Source organism: Paramormyrops kingsleyae, chromosome 23 (genome assembly GCF_048594095.1).
Source record: "Paramormyrops kingsleyae isolate MSU_618 chromosome 23, PKINGS_0.4, whole genome shotgun sequence".
Classification (NCBI taxonomy): domain Eukaryota; kingdom Metazoa; phylum Chordata; class Actinopteri; order Osteoglossiformes; family Mormyridae; genus Paramormyrops; species Paramormyrops kingsleyae.
Window position 1 is genome coordinate 6,474,166 of NC_132819.1, and position 13,392 is coordinate 6,487,557.

At 49.7% G+C, this 13,392-nt stretch overlaps 1 protein-coding gene across 2 annotated transcripts in view; it reads right to left on the bottom strand.

The window, feature by feature from the left end:
* Positions 1 to 244: 244 nt before the first annotated feature.
* dlgap3 (discs, large (Drosophila) homolog-associated protein 3) overlaps positions 245 to 13,392 on the bottom strand; it is a 101,567-nt gene continuing 88,419 nt past the window's right edge. For both annotated transcript variants that reach the window (XM_023831952.2, XM_023831953.2), the window contains exons 4-12: positions 12,379 to 12,605; positions 11,914 to 12,016; positions 11,435 to 11,651; positions 9,820 to 10,319; positions 9,639 to 9,733; positions 8,246 to 8,724; positions 7,432 to 7,523; positions 6,643 to 6,789; positions 245 to 6,174 (exon numbers count right to left, since the gene is read on the bottom strand). In XM_023831952.2, coding sequence (XP_023687720.1) covers positions 5,884 to 6,174; positions 6,643 to 6,789; positions 7,432 to 7,523; positions 8,246 to 8,724; positions 9,639 to 9,733; positions 9,820 to 10,319; positions 11,435 to 11,651; positions 11,914 to 12,016; positions 12,379 to 12,605 — 2,151 coding nt within the window. In that variant the 3' untranslated portion in view covers positions 245 to 5,883. The remainder of the gene's footprint in view (positions 6,175 to 6,642; positions 6,790 to 7,431; positions 7,524 to 8,245; positions 8,725 to 9,638; positions 9,734 to 9,819; positions 10,320 to 11,434; positions 11,652 to 11,913; positions 12,017 to 12,378; positions 12,606 to 13,392) is intronic.

A 13,392-nucleotide genomic window follows, 5' to 3' on the forward strand; every position in this document is an offset into this window, starting at 1 on the left:
TTGTCTTTCAAGGGCTCATCAAATGGTACAGGATGTTAAGTGTGAATGTAACAGCAGTGTGGAGTGATTCCATCCAATCACAGACAGTCTGGTGATGCTTCTCAGCAAGCCCCCCCCCCCCCCCCCGCCACATGCCGGTGCTCAATAGCAGCTGCTTAGCTTCACCCCCCCACCCCCTCAACCTGCTTGCACACATGCTTGTTAAAGAAAACCTTCAGTAAACCTTTAGTAAAAAACAATACCATTTTTCCTCGCTAAAAATAGCTTTATAGTAATAATTAGAAAACATTTACAATGTCAACAGTGTTACATTCTGTTTAGGTTACCCACATCACAGTGTGCCATCTCTGGGTTTGTGCTAGCACATGTTGGTCTGTACATACCCATGGATGAGAAGATGATGATTGAAACAGAATCGATAGACATGATTGATTTACACTTCATTTTTTGTTACAGTCATTGTTTGACTAGTCTCTACTGTTTTTTTTCCCCTCCTACTTGATCAGATAGGACCACCACATTGTTATTTTGTACATGAGACCTTAAATAAATACTACGGTGGTTCTTTGTTCAAGGGACAACACTATTGCTATTTACTACGGCTACTTGATCTGGGTTTAGCGATGCAAACACATCTGTAGCTGTTCGTACCGGTGGCTCACTGGACCAGGAAGTAGATGTCCGCTTGGGAATCAAAAGAACCAAACTGGTGTGAGTTTGAGAAGAGGCGTGTCCTGGGTTGGTACATCTTCTGCTCAAGCTCCAACGTGGCCGGTCCCCGAGGCTGGATGAGGCAAGAAGATCAAAGGGAAGTGTTTTGCTACATGTCCGAGTCCAAAGCCGTACAAAACAGGGGAACAATCAACATCAGGAGACTCTGCTTTGACTGAACATGCAGATTGCTGGCCAGTCCCCAGATAACCATTTCCAAATGCTCTCCATGCGAAATGTTCGTCTTAGTGTTGAGCCCTTGGTGACGAGCCCCTTTCAACTCTCCGGGAACAAGTAAGTCTGTTTCTACCCCTTCAACATCGTATCCCGTTGCCCAGGTGTTGCTCTTGGTAGCAGCAATAGAAAAGTAATATTTTTTTTCATTACAAACTTGCCCTTAAATACAGAGTATGATAAATAGTATTTGAAATAACATCTAACTGACAGCGATAGTAATAAGCAATATTAATCATAATAACAATACACATTAATAGTAATAACAGCAATTTCCATGACCACAAAGATATATATACATGGTAAATGTGAGCAGAAGAGGTATATGTAATTACACAGTAATTACTCAGTCACATAGGACCCCATGTAACTCTCAGCGTTCAGGTGCTCTAGTAAGGTGTCCTAAATTCAGAAGAACATCACAGTGCGATAACTGTACACTAGGGGTCCTCAGTGCTACTACGGCTTGATGAGGAGCTACGTTCAATTCTGTGAGCAGCAGACCTGCTGGTCCAGGTTAACCCACGCAGGCTTTCTGGTGTGGGGTCTTGGGGCTGGAAGCCCTGTGCAGGTAACGGGTGGGGTATTAGTGATGGGGGGGGGGGGGCTCCCTCCCTTCCTGTGGGGGGTTGTGGTGCCAGATGTTGATGGAAATTCTGGCTCTGCTTAATGTGAGAGGCGGTCACGTGACTGGGATGGGAGATCAAGGGTCATAGAAGAAAACAGAGGGAGGGGGTGACGACCAATAGATGCAGCATACGAGATAGGGGGCGGAGTTTGGAAAAATGATGCATCTGTGAGTTCAGCTAATGCATGAGATGATAATACTAGCTAAGGTCTTTTCTGCTGGAGACAGCAGTTTCTTCATACCTGGCTATGATTAGACGGTCATTTGTAAGCTCACTGAGGATTAAGGAAGGACTTCAAACAAGCTGATGGTGGATCTTTTGCTCCTGGTTACATCCTAATTCATCTCCTAAATCCAAAACATTGTTGTGCTTGTGTGCAGAGCTTGAGTTTCTTCCATCTTCCCCCTACATGGATCCCTGCCCCCCACAAAAAAAATGGGGACCAAATAGCAACTGAGCCAAATTATAAGTTATAAGGCTTAAAATCAATGCATTAGATGCAGGACCACCATTGGATGACTAAATGGAAAGGGGTGTATACAGGGGCGGGGCCACAGGGACATTGGCCGCCACTGAAAGCTGATTGGCTCCCAGAGTGACTCCTCCTCTGTCACTCACTGATTCAAAACACATCATTGGCTAATGATAAGTTTAGGTGTATGAATTATGCCCCCCCCCTCCCCCCCCTAAAAAAGTCCTAGAATCGCCCCTGTTGCTGAACATCGTTGTCTGCCCTAACAGAAGACAGAGCACTCCACTCCTAATCTGATTCTAACAGCAACAAACTTATGACATTTATAAGGTCAGCAAGTCCAAGGGAGGTTGCACGGCTGACTGGCCTCGAATCCCCAGAGTCTATTTTATCTCATACATTCGCAATAGGAGTTTCTTTTTCCTCTCTTCAGTTTTCTTCTGGCTTTTCCCCAGACGGGCTTTATAACTCTTCATAACGTTGAGTGCTGTTACGTCCATTTTCAATGCTCTTTTATTAAGCACTTTACGGTAATTATGTTAGCCCGATACAAAAATAGAATGGAACCGTGGAAGCAAGTGTTGAGATACTTCTCACCCAATGATTCGCATCAGGTGTTTCCTTTTAATTAGAGAAACAGCAGTTAATGTATTGAATAAGGAAGAACAAAAGACGCTGGGTCTCAGCACTCTGAAGGCTGACGTTAACAAATATCGTTGAAAGTGACCCGAACACCGAATGAAACAGCCGCGGTTGTTTCTTTTAACTTAACATCTGCTCTTTTAAAAAATCATTTCATTACAAGACAGGCCTTGTAATAAACCTGTCCTTAACAGCAGTGTTGTTTTAAAAGTTGAAGAGTCCTTCACATTCAAGTACAACCAGTAGGCCTACTTCCAAAAACATTGTGCTTATTTAATTTACAGCTTCGGTTTTTATTTAACTATTGGAGAAGTATGCTGTATAAATTATGGACACTGTAAGACAAAATATTTCTTCTATGAAAACCCAGGCATCTGCAGAATCTTTATAACAGGGATTCAGCAGTATTGAATTTTATTCATAAGAAAATTTGCAGTAATTCGCTTGGGATTGCTTGGGACCTCTTCAAATTGATACATTGTACTGCATGCTTGTTGAAAATCTCCGTCATTCTACAAAGAGCAGTATATCTGTAAAAACTTTCCTCTAACAAGTCAAAAATAATTGGATTTTGCATTGGCATTTCCAAAATAAATAGGAACATCTTATGTTTGATTTCCAAAAATCCACTCTTGGATCCTGCAAAGAACAACATTTAACTAACAATATTACATCTCTAAACCCGTGACGGTACGGGTGATCCTGTATTCAAGTGAGGACACAACCAGCTCCCGTATGTAGCGAAAAGAGACGCGGCTGTAATTCGATGACGCCGGTGGCAAACGCGCGGGCACAGGCGTAGACTTCAAAGCGATATGCGCGGTCTCGTTAAGCGAACTATATGCGAATCTCCGCGTTAATCCACACCGACGTGTGTGTGCTTGTGTGTCTGCGTCGTCCACAACAGTAAAGTTTCAATACGATAAAGTTTCGATACATTAAAATAGCTCTAATAATATTGAAAAAAGTATTCTAAATGCCGCAAGTCTATATACACATTTGAAGGTAAGATTCTATTCTATATTTCAGTAGTATATTAATACGAAATAAGCCACACACATCTTGGTAATCAGGCACGTGTTGTTAGCTGAGTAGAAAAAACGGGAGTGACCCACTGTAGCTAGAGATAGGAATTTAAGGAAGGTGACACTGCAAACCCAATTACAATCCAGTGCATTTACAGAGAAGGGGAAAAGAGAGAGGGAGGGAGAAAGAGAGTGAAAATCGGAGAGAAAGTACACTTGACAGCTGTGTTTGGCACAGTCAAACCCTGTGAACTGAACACTACAGACACATCCTTCAAAAAAGTCTTATACGTCAGGAGACGCCATGAAAAAACAGCCATCAGCTGTATTCAGTTATTGTACATTAGATCATATTAATAATATGTTTTCAGATTCATATAGCAGATTTCACACATTTTTATACATAGACGCTCTACTGTTCTAAAAAGGTAGATAATATTACACATTATAAAATAAAGCATCTCCCAATAAAATACTTAATATAATATTAATTCACTTTCAGGTTTATAAAACAAAGCCTACTTCGTTCTTTTAAACCGGCTTTTATCCAGAGTCAGTGAGAATTGCATTAGTAATGTACATGATAAACTAGAGCGCATGTTCTGTGTAATTACATAATCTAGCCACAAGAGGGCCGCGGTAAAACGATAAGAACGAGAAAACGGTCGGACGATACCCTTATTCTGGGTGGCTCAGGATCTCAAAAAAGATGGCATATTTAAACCTTGTTCATTTGATAGCAGTCCGAGGCTGTATTTACACTAAGCTATGCCTCATGATTAAAAAAAAATAATTAAAACAGATTTAAATACCCCACATTTGGGTCTAATCAACAAGATGCACTATAAAAACACAGCATCATTTGATCTTGCTGGCCATGCCAACCAAAAATACAGCTTTGAAAAACAAGGGCATAAAAAGAACCGGGGCATTATGAATTGTGAAGCATGTCCAGGGGCGCGCCTAAGCAAAACGCGCACTTCCGGAGAGCGGGGGACAACACCTTGCTGGATAATTACAGATGCTCCTAGACTTACGATGGATCGGCTTACGATCATTTGACTTATGATGGTGCAATTGCAGTGTAGCTATAAGTCCTTGACTTACCGATATTTTCCACTTACAATGAGTTAATCGGAACGTAACACCATCAACAGTCGAGGAGCACCTGTGCACACCTGTGCACACCTGGGCTTCATCCGCCGCACATTTGAAACGAGCTACACAGACATCACTGTGTTTTGAAATGATCACACTTTTCTTTCTGTTCTGACCCCTTACAAAGTGGCTTTTTGTATCTCCCCCTCCTATTTTTTAAGGACAATCCAAGGACGCTTTCCTACATGGTGAGTAATAGTTGGGGGGCCCCAAGCGCCAAATTACCATTGTCTTGTCATTGTTTGCTCAGTAGGGGTCACTGTCGATCAACAATAAAAGCCACAGAGTGAGAATCCCAAACTGACATGAAGTCAGCATAATGTGAGGTTTTCGTGTGACTGTGTTGGGACATTCTGCCACTTCATGAATATTTGCCTGCAGAAACCCCATGCTTTTTAAAAACAGCTGGCACAGTTGTCAAAAAAAAACAACCCAAAAAAACCCCCAAAAATTCACACACACACGCACTCTCCCCGTCGGCTGCATCAGGAGACACTGAGGCCTGCTTCCGTCAGAAGGGAAATTTTATGACAGCACAAATGAACACATCTCTCCTACGAACTGTTTTACATAACTTAGAGTTTCATGAAGCACACCCAGAAGATGGCGAGAGGCCCTCTTTCTCCCTTGTTTGGCTTTGATTCTGTGTGTGAATTGAATATCTATATATGAAAGTCCCCCGTTCTCTCTCCAGCCCTCTTTATCTATAATTGCTTAAAGTGGCTTAGTGGCACATGCCAGGATTTCATAGGCTGAGGTGAGGGTTGGGCATGGCTTGCAGGGGCATATACAGGGGCGGGGCTACAGGGGAACTGGCCCCAGCTGAAAGCTGATTGGCCCCCATAGTGCTCCCTCCCCTGTCACTCACTGCTTCGAAACATATCATTGGCTAATGATAAGGTTGGCCCCTCTGTATGAATTATGGCCTCTCTTATTCCCCCCATCTTAAAAAAATCCTAGAACCACCCCTGATGGCTTGGCAGGGGGTAGCGGGGGGTGGAGCTTTAGGGCTTTAGAGTCGGGTCTGTGCCTCTGGGATGTAGATCTCGATGCTGTCGGCACTCTCGGTGGCTGAGTTCTGCCGGAAGGAGGCGGCCCGCTTGGCTGGGAGGAGCCTCCCGTGTAGCTCCGCCCGCTGTCGCTCGCCCAGGTCCAGTGACTTCTCCCGCAGGGGCACGGTGCGACCGCTGCGGGACATCACCAGCACCCCCACGCTCCCACCGCTGCCCCCGCTGGCGGCATCCGCCATGCTGCTGCTCACGCTCGGCTTCTTTGGTAAAAGGGGAGGAGGCTTCTTTTCCTCCTGGAAAATGGGTGGGAGGAGCCGACACGAGGGGAGTGACACGATTGGGTGGATGTGTGGAATAAGGCAGAGACATGCAAATTGGGGCAAGGAAAGGAAGGAGAGGAGGAAGTGGAGAAAAAGCAGGGTAATTGAACGAGGAAGAAAGGGTAGATCGATAAGGCAATCATTAGGACAGCGGTAGGAGAGGGGAGGATGGAGCAGAGAGCCTGAAGCGACAGTAGGTGTGCGTACTGCTGGTTATACTAGGTTTTTTCACTTGTGTTAGGCAACATCTGTGCCATTTTGGCTCTGTCATCAGGATACTTAACACTGCTGTGATCAGTGTCTCGTCCTGTCATGTGGCCATTTTGGCTCCAGGCATTAGACCTGTTGTTTTGCTTGCTGTTGGTTTTGTCACAGTGAGACCCTCAATTACATTAGAAACAACCATTCTGGCTTCAGGAGATGTCTGGGGAGTCACCTCACCTTCCTGTCAGATGGCAGCCTCCAGCCAGAGTCCTTCAGTCGCTGTAGGTCCTGGAACTTGACCCGCACGTCCTCGATGGCCAGTTGCAGCAGGTCCCAGAAGGCGGCCAGGTCCTGAGAGGTGGGTTGGGGGTACGCTGCAGGGTCCTGAATAGGGGGTAGAACTTACTCACACTTTCTCTGCAAAGATTTATGTAACTTTGCCAGCCCAAAGAGGTGACTCCAGTTCCTTTGACTCCAGTTCCTTTGAATGCATCCCTTCCCCGCTCTCACAGATGTCACATGAATCACCGGGAATCAGCCGTTCCAGAGTGAAAGTTCAAGCAGACGTACCAAAATAAAACCAAAAGGAAGAGGAGAGATGGTGAGGGATCTGTGCTGAAGGCCCTGGGTCATGCCATGGTGGGATATAGTAGACTAACTCAGATTTGCTTCTCCCAATTTGTCATAAAAAAATAAATAAAAAAGTGATGAATCATTTCTAGCTGAGGAACAACAAAAGAGAACATTTGTTACGCTTTTGTTCCCAGGGAAATATCAAACTTGCAGCTCCTACCCGTGCCGTAAGTTTAGTTAGAATAATAATAATAAACATATTAGTCACGAGTCGAAAGTGAAAAGATGGAGAACATTGGAGACGCCAAAGCAAAGGAGAGAAGAAGCCTACGGGTCTTGTGAGATCTTAATGAATACTCAGGAGCTTTTCTTCTCTGAATGATGCTGGAGAACCTTCTCTAACACCACCACCCCCACCCCCAACCCCCTGCCGTAACTGGGTGGGAGACTCACCATACTCTGCTGGCACAGCCGGAAAAACTGCTGGACCTTCTGGGACATCAACATCTGGGCGCTGGTCACGGCTCCGTGGATGAGCTCCATCACTGGGGGGAGACAGGTGGAGACAGACGGCTGAAATCTGGGTGAAGCATCATCCCTAAATGGTCCCAGAGGGCAAGGGGTGCCAACCACGCGCCTCATGCTCTGCCTTCCTGCTTTTCCGCGGCCTGAGCTTCAGTTCTCAGTCACGTGGCGCGACATCCCCGCCGCGAGTACTGAGATGCCCCCACTGGCATGACATCATCGGTGTGCTCGCTAGAAGCAGAAATCCAGGGCAGCCTGCCATTAAAAATGCAGGACGGCGCAATCAGCGCTTCCATAGGGCTGGGGTTTTTAACTCTCTGCTGCACCCCCAGATAGCATGGGCTATGCTGAACCTGAGCCCCTAGGGGCCCCAAATCTGTGGGGGCCCCCATTTTTTTTTTCTTTTTCTAATAGGAGCAACGGCAACAATAATAAGACGAAGAAGCAGAATAAAATAATAGAAATGAAATAAAAGTAATAAAATAAATGGCATTCCAGGTAAACAGTGAAATAAAATGAAAAGATAAAAGCTAAAAACTATAAGAACAAAATAAAGAAATGAGATAAAATCTCTAAAACGTTAAAAACCGAATTAAGAGAAAAGTACATTTACAACGGCTTAGTGAGAAAGGTCTGTGAGTTTTTTTCTGGTTGTTACAGAAGGACGCAGTGCCATAGGTGGGGCCCTAGTGAGTATCCCAGGGGCCACATCCTCCTAGATTCGACGCTGCCGGTGACTCACCCTCCTTGGGCAGGTCATTCTCCTCTGCTTCCCTCTCCATGTTCTGGCACCAGCCCTCCATGCGCTCCACCTCTGTCTGTAGCAGGCGGAGGAAGAGCTCGCCGTCCCGGGGGCAGGGCGAGGCGCGGCCCGAGTCGGGGAGGCTGCGGGGCCCCTCAAGCCAGCCGGCGCGGCTGGGAGGCCGGGGGGAGGGGGCGCGGCTGGTGACCTCGCCGGCGTAGCCTCCCTGCTGCTGCTGCTTCTGCTGCTGCTGTTGGTGGAGGTACTCGTCCCGGTACGCCCACTGGCCCTGCGTATGCACCGTGCGGTACTCCCCGTAGGGGCCCGCCGACTCCGGCTCTGACGAATGCCGCTGGAAGGAGCAACCGAATTGCAGGCCCTTGTCCTGCGTGGCCGCGCCCAGCCCAAGCAGACCCTCTGTCTCCAGGTCTGCCTGCACGCTCGCTGTCACGCTGTTGGAGCGCTTGAAGCGCGCTCGCCTGTAGGGGGCGACGCGCCGGTAACCTCACACCTCACAGTCATTTTAAGCTCATCACCTGGCTTTCACACAACCCCAAAAACAGGCTCTCAATCCTGTCTAGCTGTCACAAGGTGCAACTCCTCTGTTGTAACTGCGAGCGTGAGGACAGCATATCGGTGACATTCACTGATCTGGAAATGACCTGCCTTTCTCATTTATATGTAATCTGAATTTTTCCACTGCATTTTGTATAATTTGACAAGTGACACCAGGAGTAATTTTTAACTTGTCTGACGTGTGCCGTGACTGTAATAAAACTCCGCAACTGAAGATGATCGGAGAACCAATGTCAGTTCAGTTTAATTAATTTTTATATTTTATATAACACCTTTCATAACAAAGTCGCCCCAAGGTGTTTTACATGGGTGTGTTGTTATACGTTACCAGATCTCTGACATGTACGTTTGCCACACGTCAGCTCACCATCAAGCTGACCAGCGGGCTTAGGCCTGGAGTGCTTAGTGTTTGAGTTGCGGGAGTAGAGGCTGTGTGTGTCTCAGCGAGCTAAGCCTCTCTGCCTGTGATCAGAAGGTCACTGGTTCATGCCCGGCCTCGACAGAATAGCCACATCTGTGGGCCCTCGAGCAGCGCCCTTAGCCCCCAGCTCCATGGTGGCTGTCTCTTGCCTACATGTCTCTCATGGGGAGTAAGATGAGAATTTCCCAACAGGGATCAGTAAAGAACCACGAGTGTTGTTGTTTGGCTTGGGTTATGGTTAGATGTGGAGTGGTTAGACTTGTGGTTAAGCTGTCAGAGTTAGGGTTGTGTTAGGATTGAAGAGGCTTAAGGTTGGAGCGTTTAGAGTGGTTAAGGTTTAGAGCGGCGATTGATTAGGCATGGGACAGTGTGGGCGGAGCTCCCAGCTGGCCATACCTCTTATCTTCCTCTACCTGAACCCCGATAGAATGCACCTCCCTCAGGACTTTGCTCTCGGTGTCTGAGTCTGATATGGTCTCGGAGCTGTCCACCTGTAGGAGGGACGCGATGTCAGAGGCACCTCCAGTGAGGATCTGTCGCAGCCGCGTGACAGTGACAGTGTCCCCTCTTGGCTCACCTGCACGGCGATGGACGGCCTCCACTTGCCCCTCCGCCCCTCCGCCTTGTGCTCGCCCAGCGCCTCGGCTGGGCCCTGGCTGTTCCCACTCTGCGGGAGCGAGGAGGACTTCCCCAGGACGACGGCGCTCCGCTCTCGGCCCCCCCTGCCGGTCACCTCCAGGAGGCTGTCAGCAGAGCTACTGTGCTTGGCTCTGGCCGCCATGGCCGACGCCGACCCTGTACCGGCCAGCGGCACCCGGCTCCCATCCAGGCTCTCGGTGGAGTTGCTGTGCGGCTTGGCGCGGCCGGCGGCATAGTACCCGCCCCGGGAAGACGGCCTGCCCCCGGCCGCCTCCAGACCATCCAGGGAGTGGCTGTGCTTGGTGCGGGGCGACGGCTGGCCAGTGCTCAGGAAGTAGGCGTCCTGGGTCGACTCTGTGCTGCTCTGTGCCGTCACGGCGATGAGGGGTTTGGCCACGCGGGGGGGCAGCGGGGGGGCCATCTTCCGGTACGGAAACACTGAAGAGGCGGACGTGACAGAACATTGTGGTTAGCGTTGCAGTCCTGTCCTGTGGACAGGGCAGGGGGACAGTGCAAGTGGTGGAGGGGGGGGTGGGGGGGGGGCACCATGACAGGAAAATAGGAAAACAAGATGGAGGAAGAAAAGCAAATGGGGAAGTTAGGGAGGGAGTTAGACTCCCTGAACCAGGACAGACTGTCAGCCCATGCAGAGGGAGGGGAGATTAAAAATAAATGGCTAAGATGTTGCCAGGAAGACAAAAGCCCGTCCCCAGTCCACAGCGGGCAATTTCAGGGCCCGTGTCTGAGCAAAATCACAGCTCCAAAGCAAAGCTGGGCGGGGGGGGGGGGGGGGGGGGGGTTGCTGTAGCTCTATTCTGCTTCTGTAGACTCTCTCCTGTTTTAAATGGGGGGAGGGAGGGTCCTTCAACCCCCTCTCCATATTTCCATCCCATCACGACACCAAGCGTCCACGCAGTCTCTCTGGAGTCGCGTTGGGCGCTGCAAAGCTCTCTCCTCAGATCTCACAGGGCACAGAGTGTCGCCGCGGCTGTGCCGTCGAATTGTTAATCTGCCGCGACAGTATAGCTTTGACGGGATCTCTCATTGGCCAGACGCATACAAGGAGCAATTACGGTCATGACGGTCATCATAATAGCGAGGTTAAAGGGATGGCAGAATGGAAGGAGGAACGGCATAAGGCAGCCCCGGAGGGGACGACATCGCCGCAAAGAGACAGGACAGGGAGGGAGGGGGAACATGAGAAAGTGAGGAACACTCAGGAAAAGAGGGAGCAGAGAAGAAGAGGGATGGTGAGAAATGAGGGGAGGAAATGAAGCTTTATTTGTGTATGTGAATGTGTCAGTTTTCACATATCCCATCATGCTCTACTTCTTAACGACATACACACATATATACAGGTGACAGTGAAGCTTGGGGTCCGGGCACAGGCTCAGCTATTAATCCAGTGCTGCTGGAGAATTTTGGGGGATTAAGGGTCTTGCTCGACGGCCCAAAGGATGTGTGACTCTTGAGTATGGGACTCGAACCATCAAACCTTCTGGTCACAAGCACAGAGGTCTGACCAGCTGAGCGGCACACGACATGGGACTCACCGCCAGCTGCCTTGGGCCCCACTTTGGGGCTGGAAATGGAGAAGACAGACAGGCAGTCATCGTCCTGGGAGCAGCCGGCTTGGATGGCACGCACGTAGCTGTGGCTGCGGGTTCGAAAGCAGCCGGGCAGGTCGAGCGCCTCCACTGCCTGCGACTCAGCCTCGCCGAACACTGACTCGCAGACCGAGTCGAACTGGTGGTTCAGCACGTCGCTGAGCTGGGGGCGGCAGACAGGGGGCGGCTCAGAAACGTGACCCCCCCCCATGCACTCGCATGTAAGGATACGCACACATATGTGAACACACTTGCAAACATAAACACACACACATGTAAACACACTCATAAAAAAGCTCTGCAGCCGTATGTAGTGTGTTGTTACCTAGGTGTGAATAAACCAAAGCAACTGCAAGGCAGAAACAGAGACGGAGCAAGAGGGCGGGCCCTGTGGGCGGAGCTTAGCGGGATCATCGGCGAATCACCTGTGCGCTGGTCAGGGAGCGCGTGTAGCTGCGAGAGCGGCCGTGTCCCTTAGGCGCCATGCGGCTGGGGGTGTAGCCGTCTGTGCACTCCTTACAGGAGAACCTGCCGTGTCCAAGACAGAAAAACAGGCTCAGATACATCTACACTACATGAATAACATTCAGTTCATGCTACTACAAAGGAAGGGAGTTTTACTGTCATTTACATTCAGATCTATTTACATGAATTTATTTAGCAGGCATACAAATAAGAAAGTAGGACCAGACTATCCTGGAGCAATTGGGAGATAAGGGCCTTGCTCAGGTGACATCAGATTGCAAGGATTTGAACCAACGCCCTTCCAGTCACCGGCACAGGGTCCTAAACCTCTAAGCCAGATACTTTACCCATATTTAGTATGAGCATTTCAGACACTCATGAGAATGAGATGATAATAAGGAGGTAGATGGTGAGAAAGGCCTCACTTGGCATTGGCACGGTGGTCCATGCTGATGGAGCGGTGGAAGGCCTCCCTCTGGGCGATGAGAGCACTGCGTGGCGAAGCCCGGGGGCTCGGGTCCGAGTCGCCACTGTCGTCGTCACCCATAGCCTTGATGTAGCTGCCACTGCGCATCCGGCGGCAAGGGATCTCTCCGCCGCCGTCCAGGCCCTCCCCGCCAGGGTAGCCCCCGCCCCAGTCATCCGACGGCACCTGCCAGACACGCGGGGGGGCTCAGGAATGGCGGAGGCACAGAGGACCTGGGGGAGGGGCATCTCTCCAATGTCTCTGAGCTCCCCTAGTTTGAGGCAGTGTGTCCCATAGGTCCGGATAGACTCACCAATGCGGACTTAACTGCGGGTGAGCCAAGCGGCCAACAGGGGGCGCCGCGGGCGCGAGAGTGCTAAGCCGGAGTCAGCACCAAACCGTCCTGTGCTATTTGCTCCACCCCTACCTCCATCCCGACGGGTGATTGACATGACTGTACTCTGTCACCATGGTGACAAGGTTATTCTGAATGTGGCTTTGCTCGTGTAATGCCGATCTCGGCGCGGGAGCATCGCGGTCGCTCTGACGCGGACCAGAGCGCCTTCCGTGGGAATCTGGGCCGTCTTCTAAGAAGACACATCAGACGCGTGACTTCAGAGGCAGACGATGTGGGGCGTGGGGAGTTTCACCCGGAGAGCTGGCTGCTCGCCAAGCCGCCGCTGATCCCCCTGGGAGGCGGGGCTCTGACTCATCATCTCTGCAGATTTCTGGGGTTTGGGTGCGAGATGAAAGCTCTATTTGGAGCTCGCTGGAGGGGCGTGGCCTAGCTTGTGTGGCGGCCAAGCAGAATCAGGACCTCGTTTCAAGCAGTGGCACAAGAGGTCATAGAGACGGATCATAGCACAGGGACTGAAGGAGATCCATCCTGACGCCAAACATCTTGCTTACACTGTCATGTATGTGCAAGCTCCCCCCCCCCACACCCCCTCTGTCCTGATGGATCAGGAAAGGC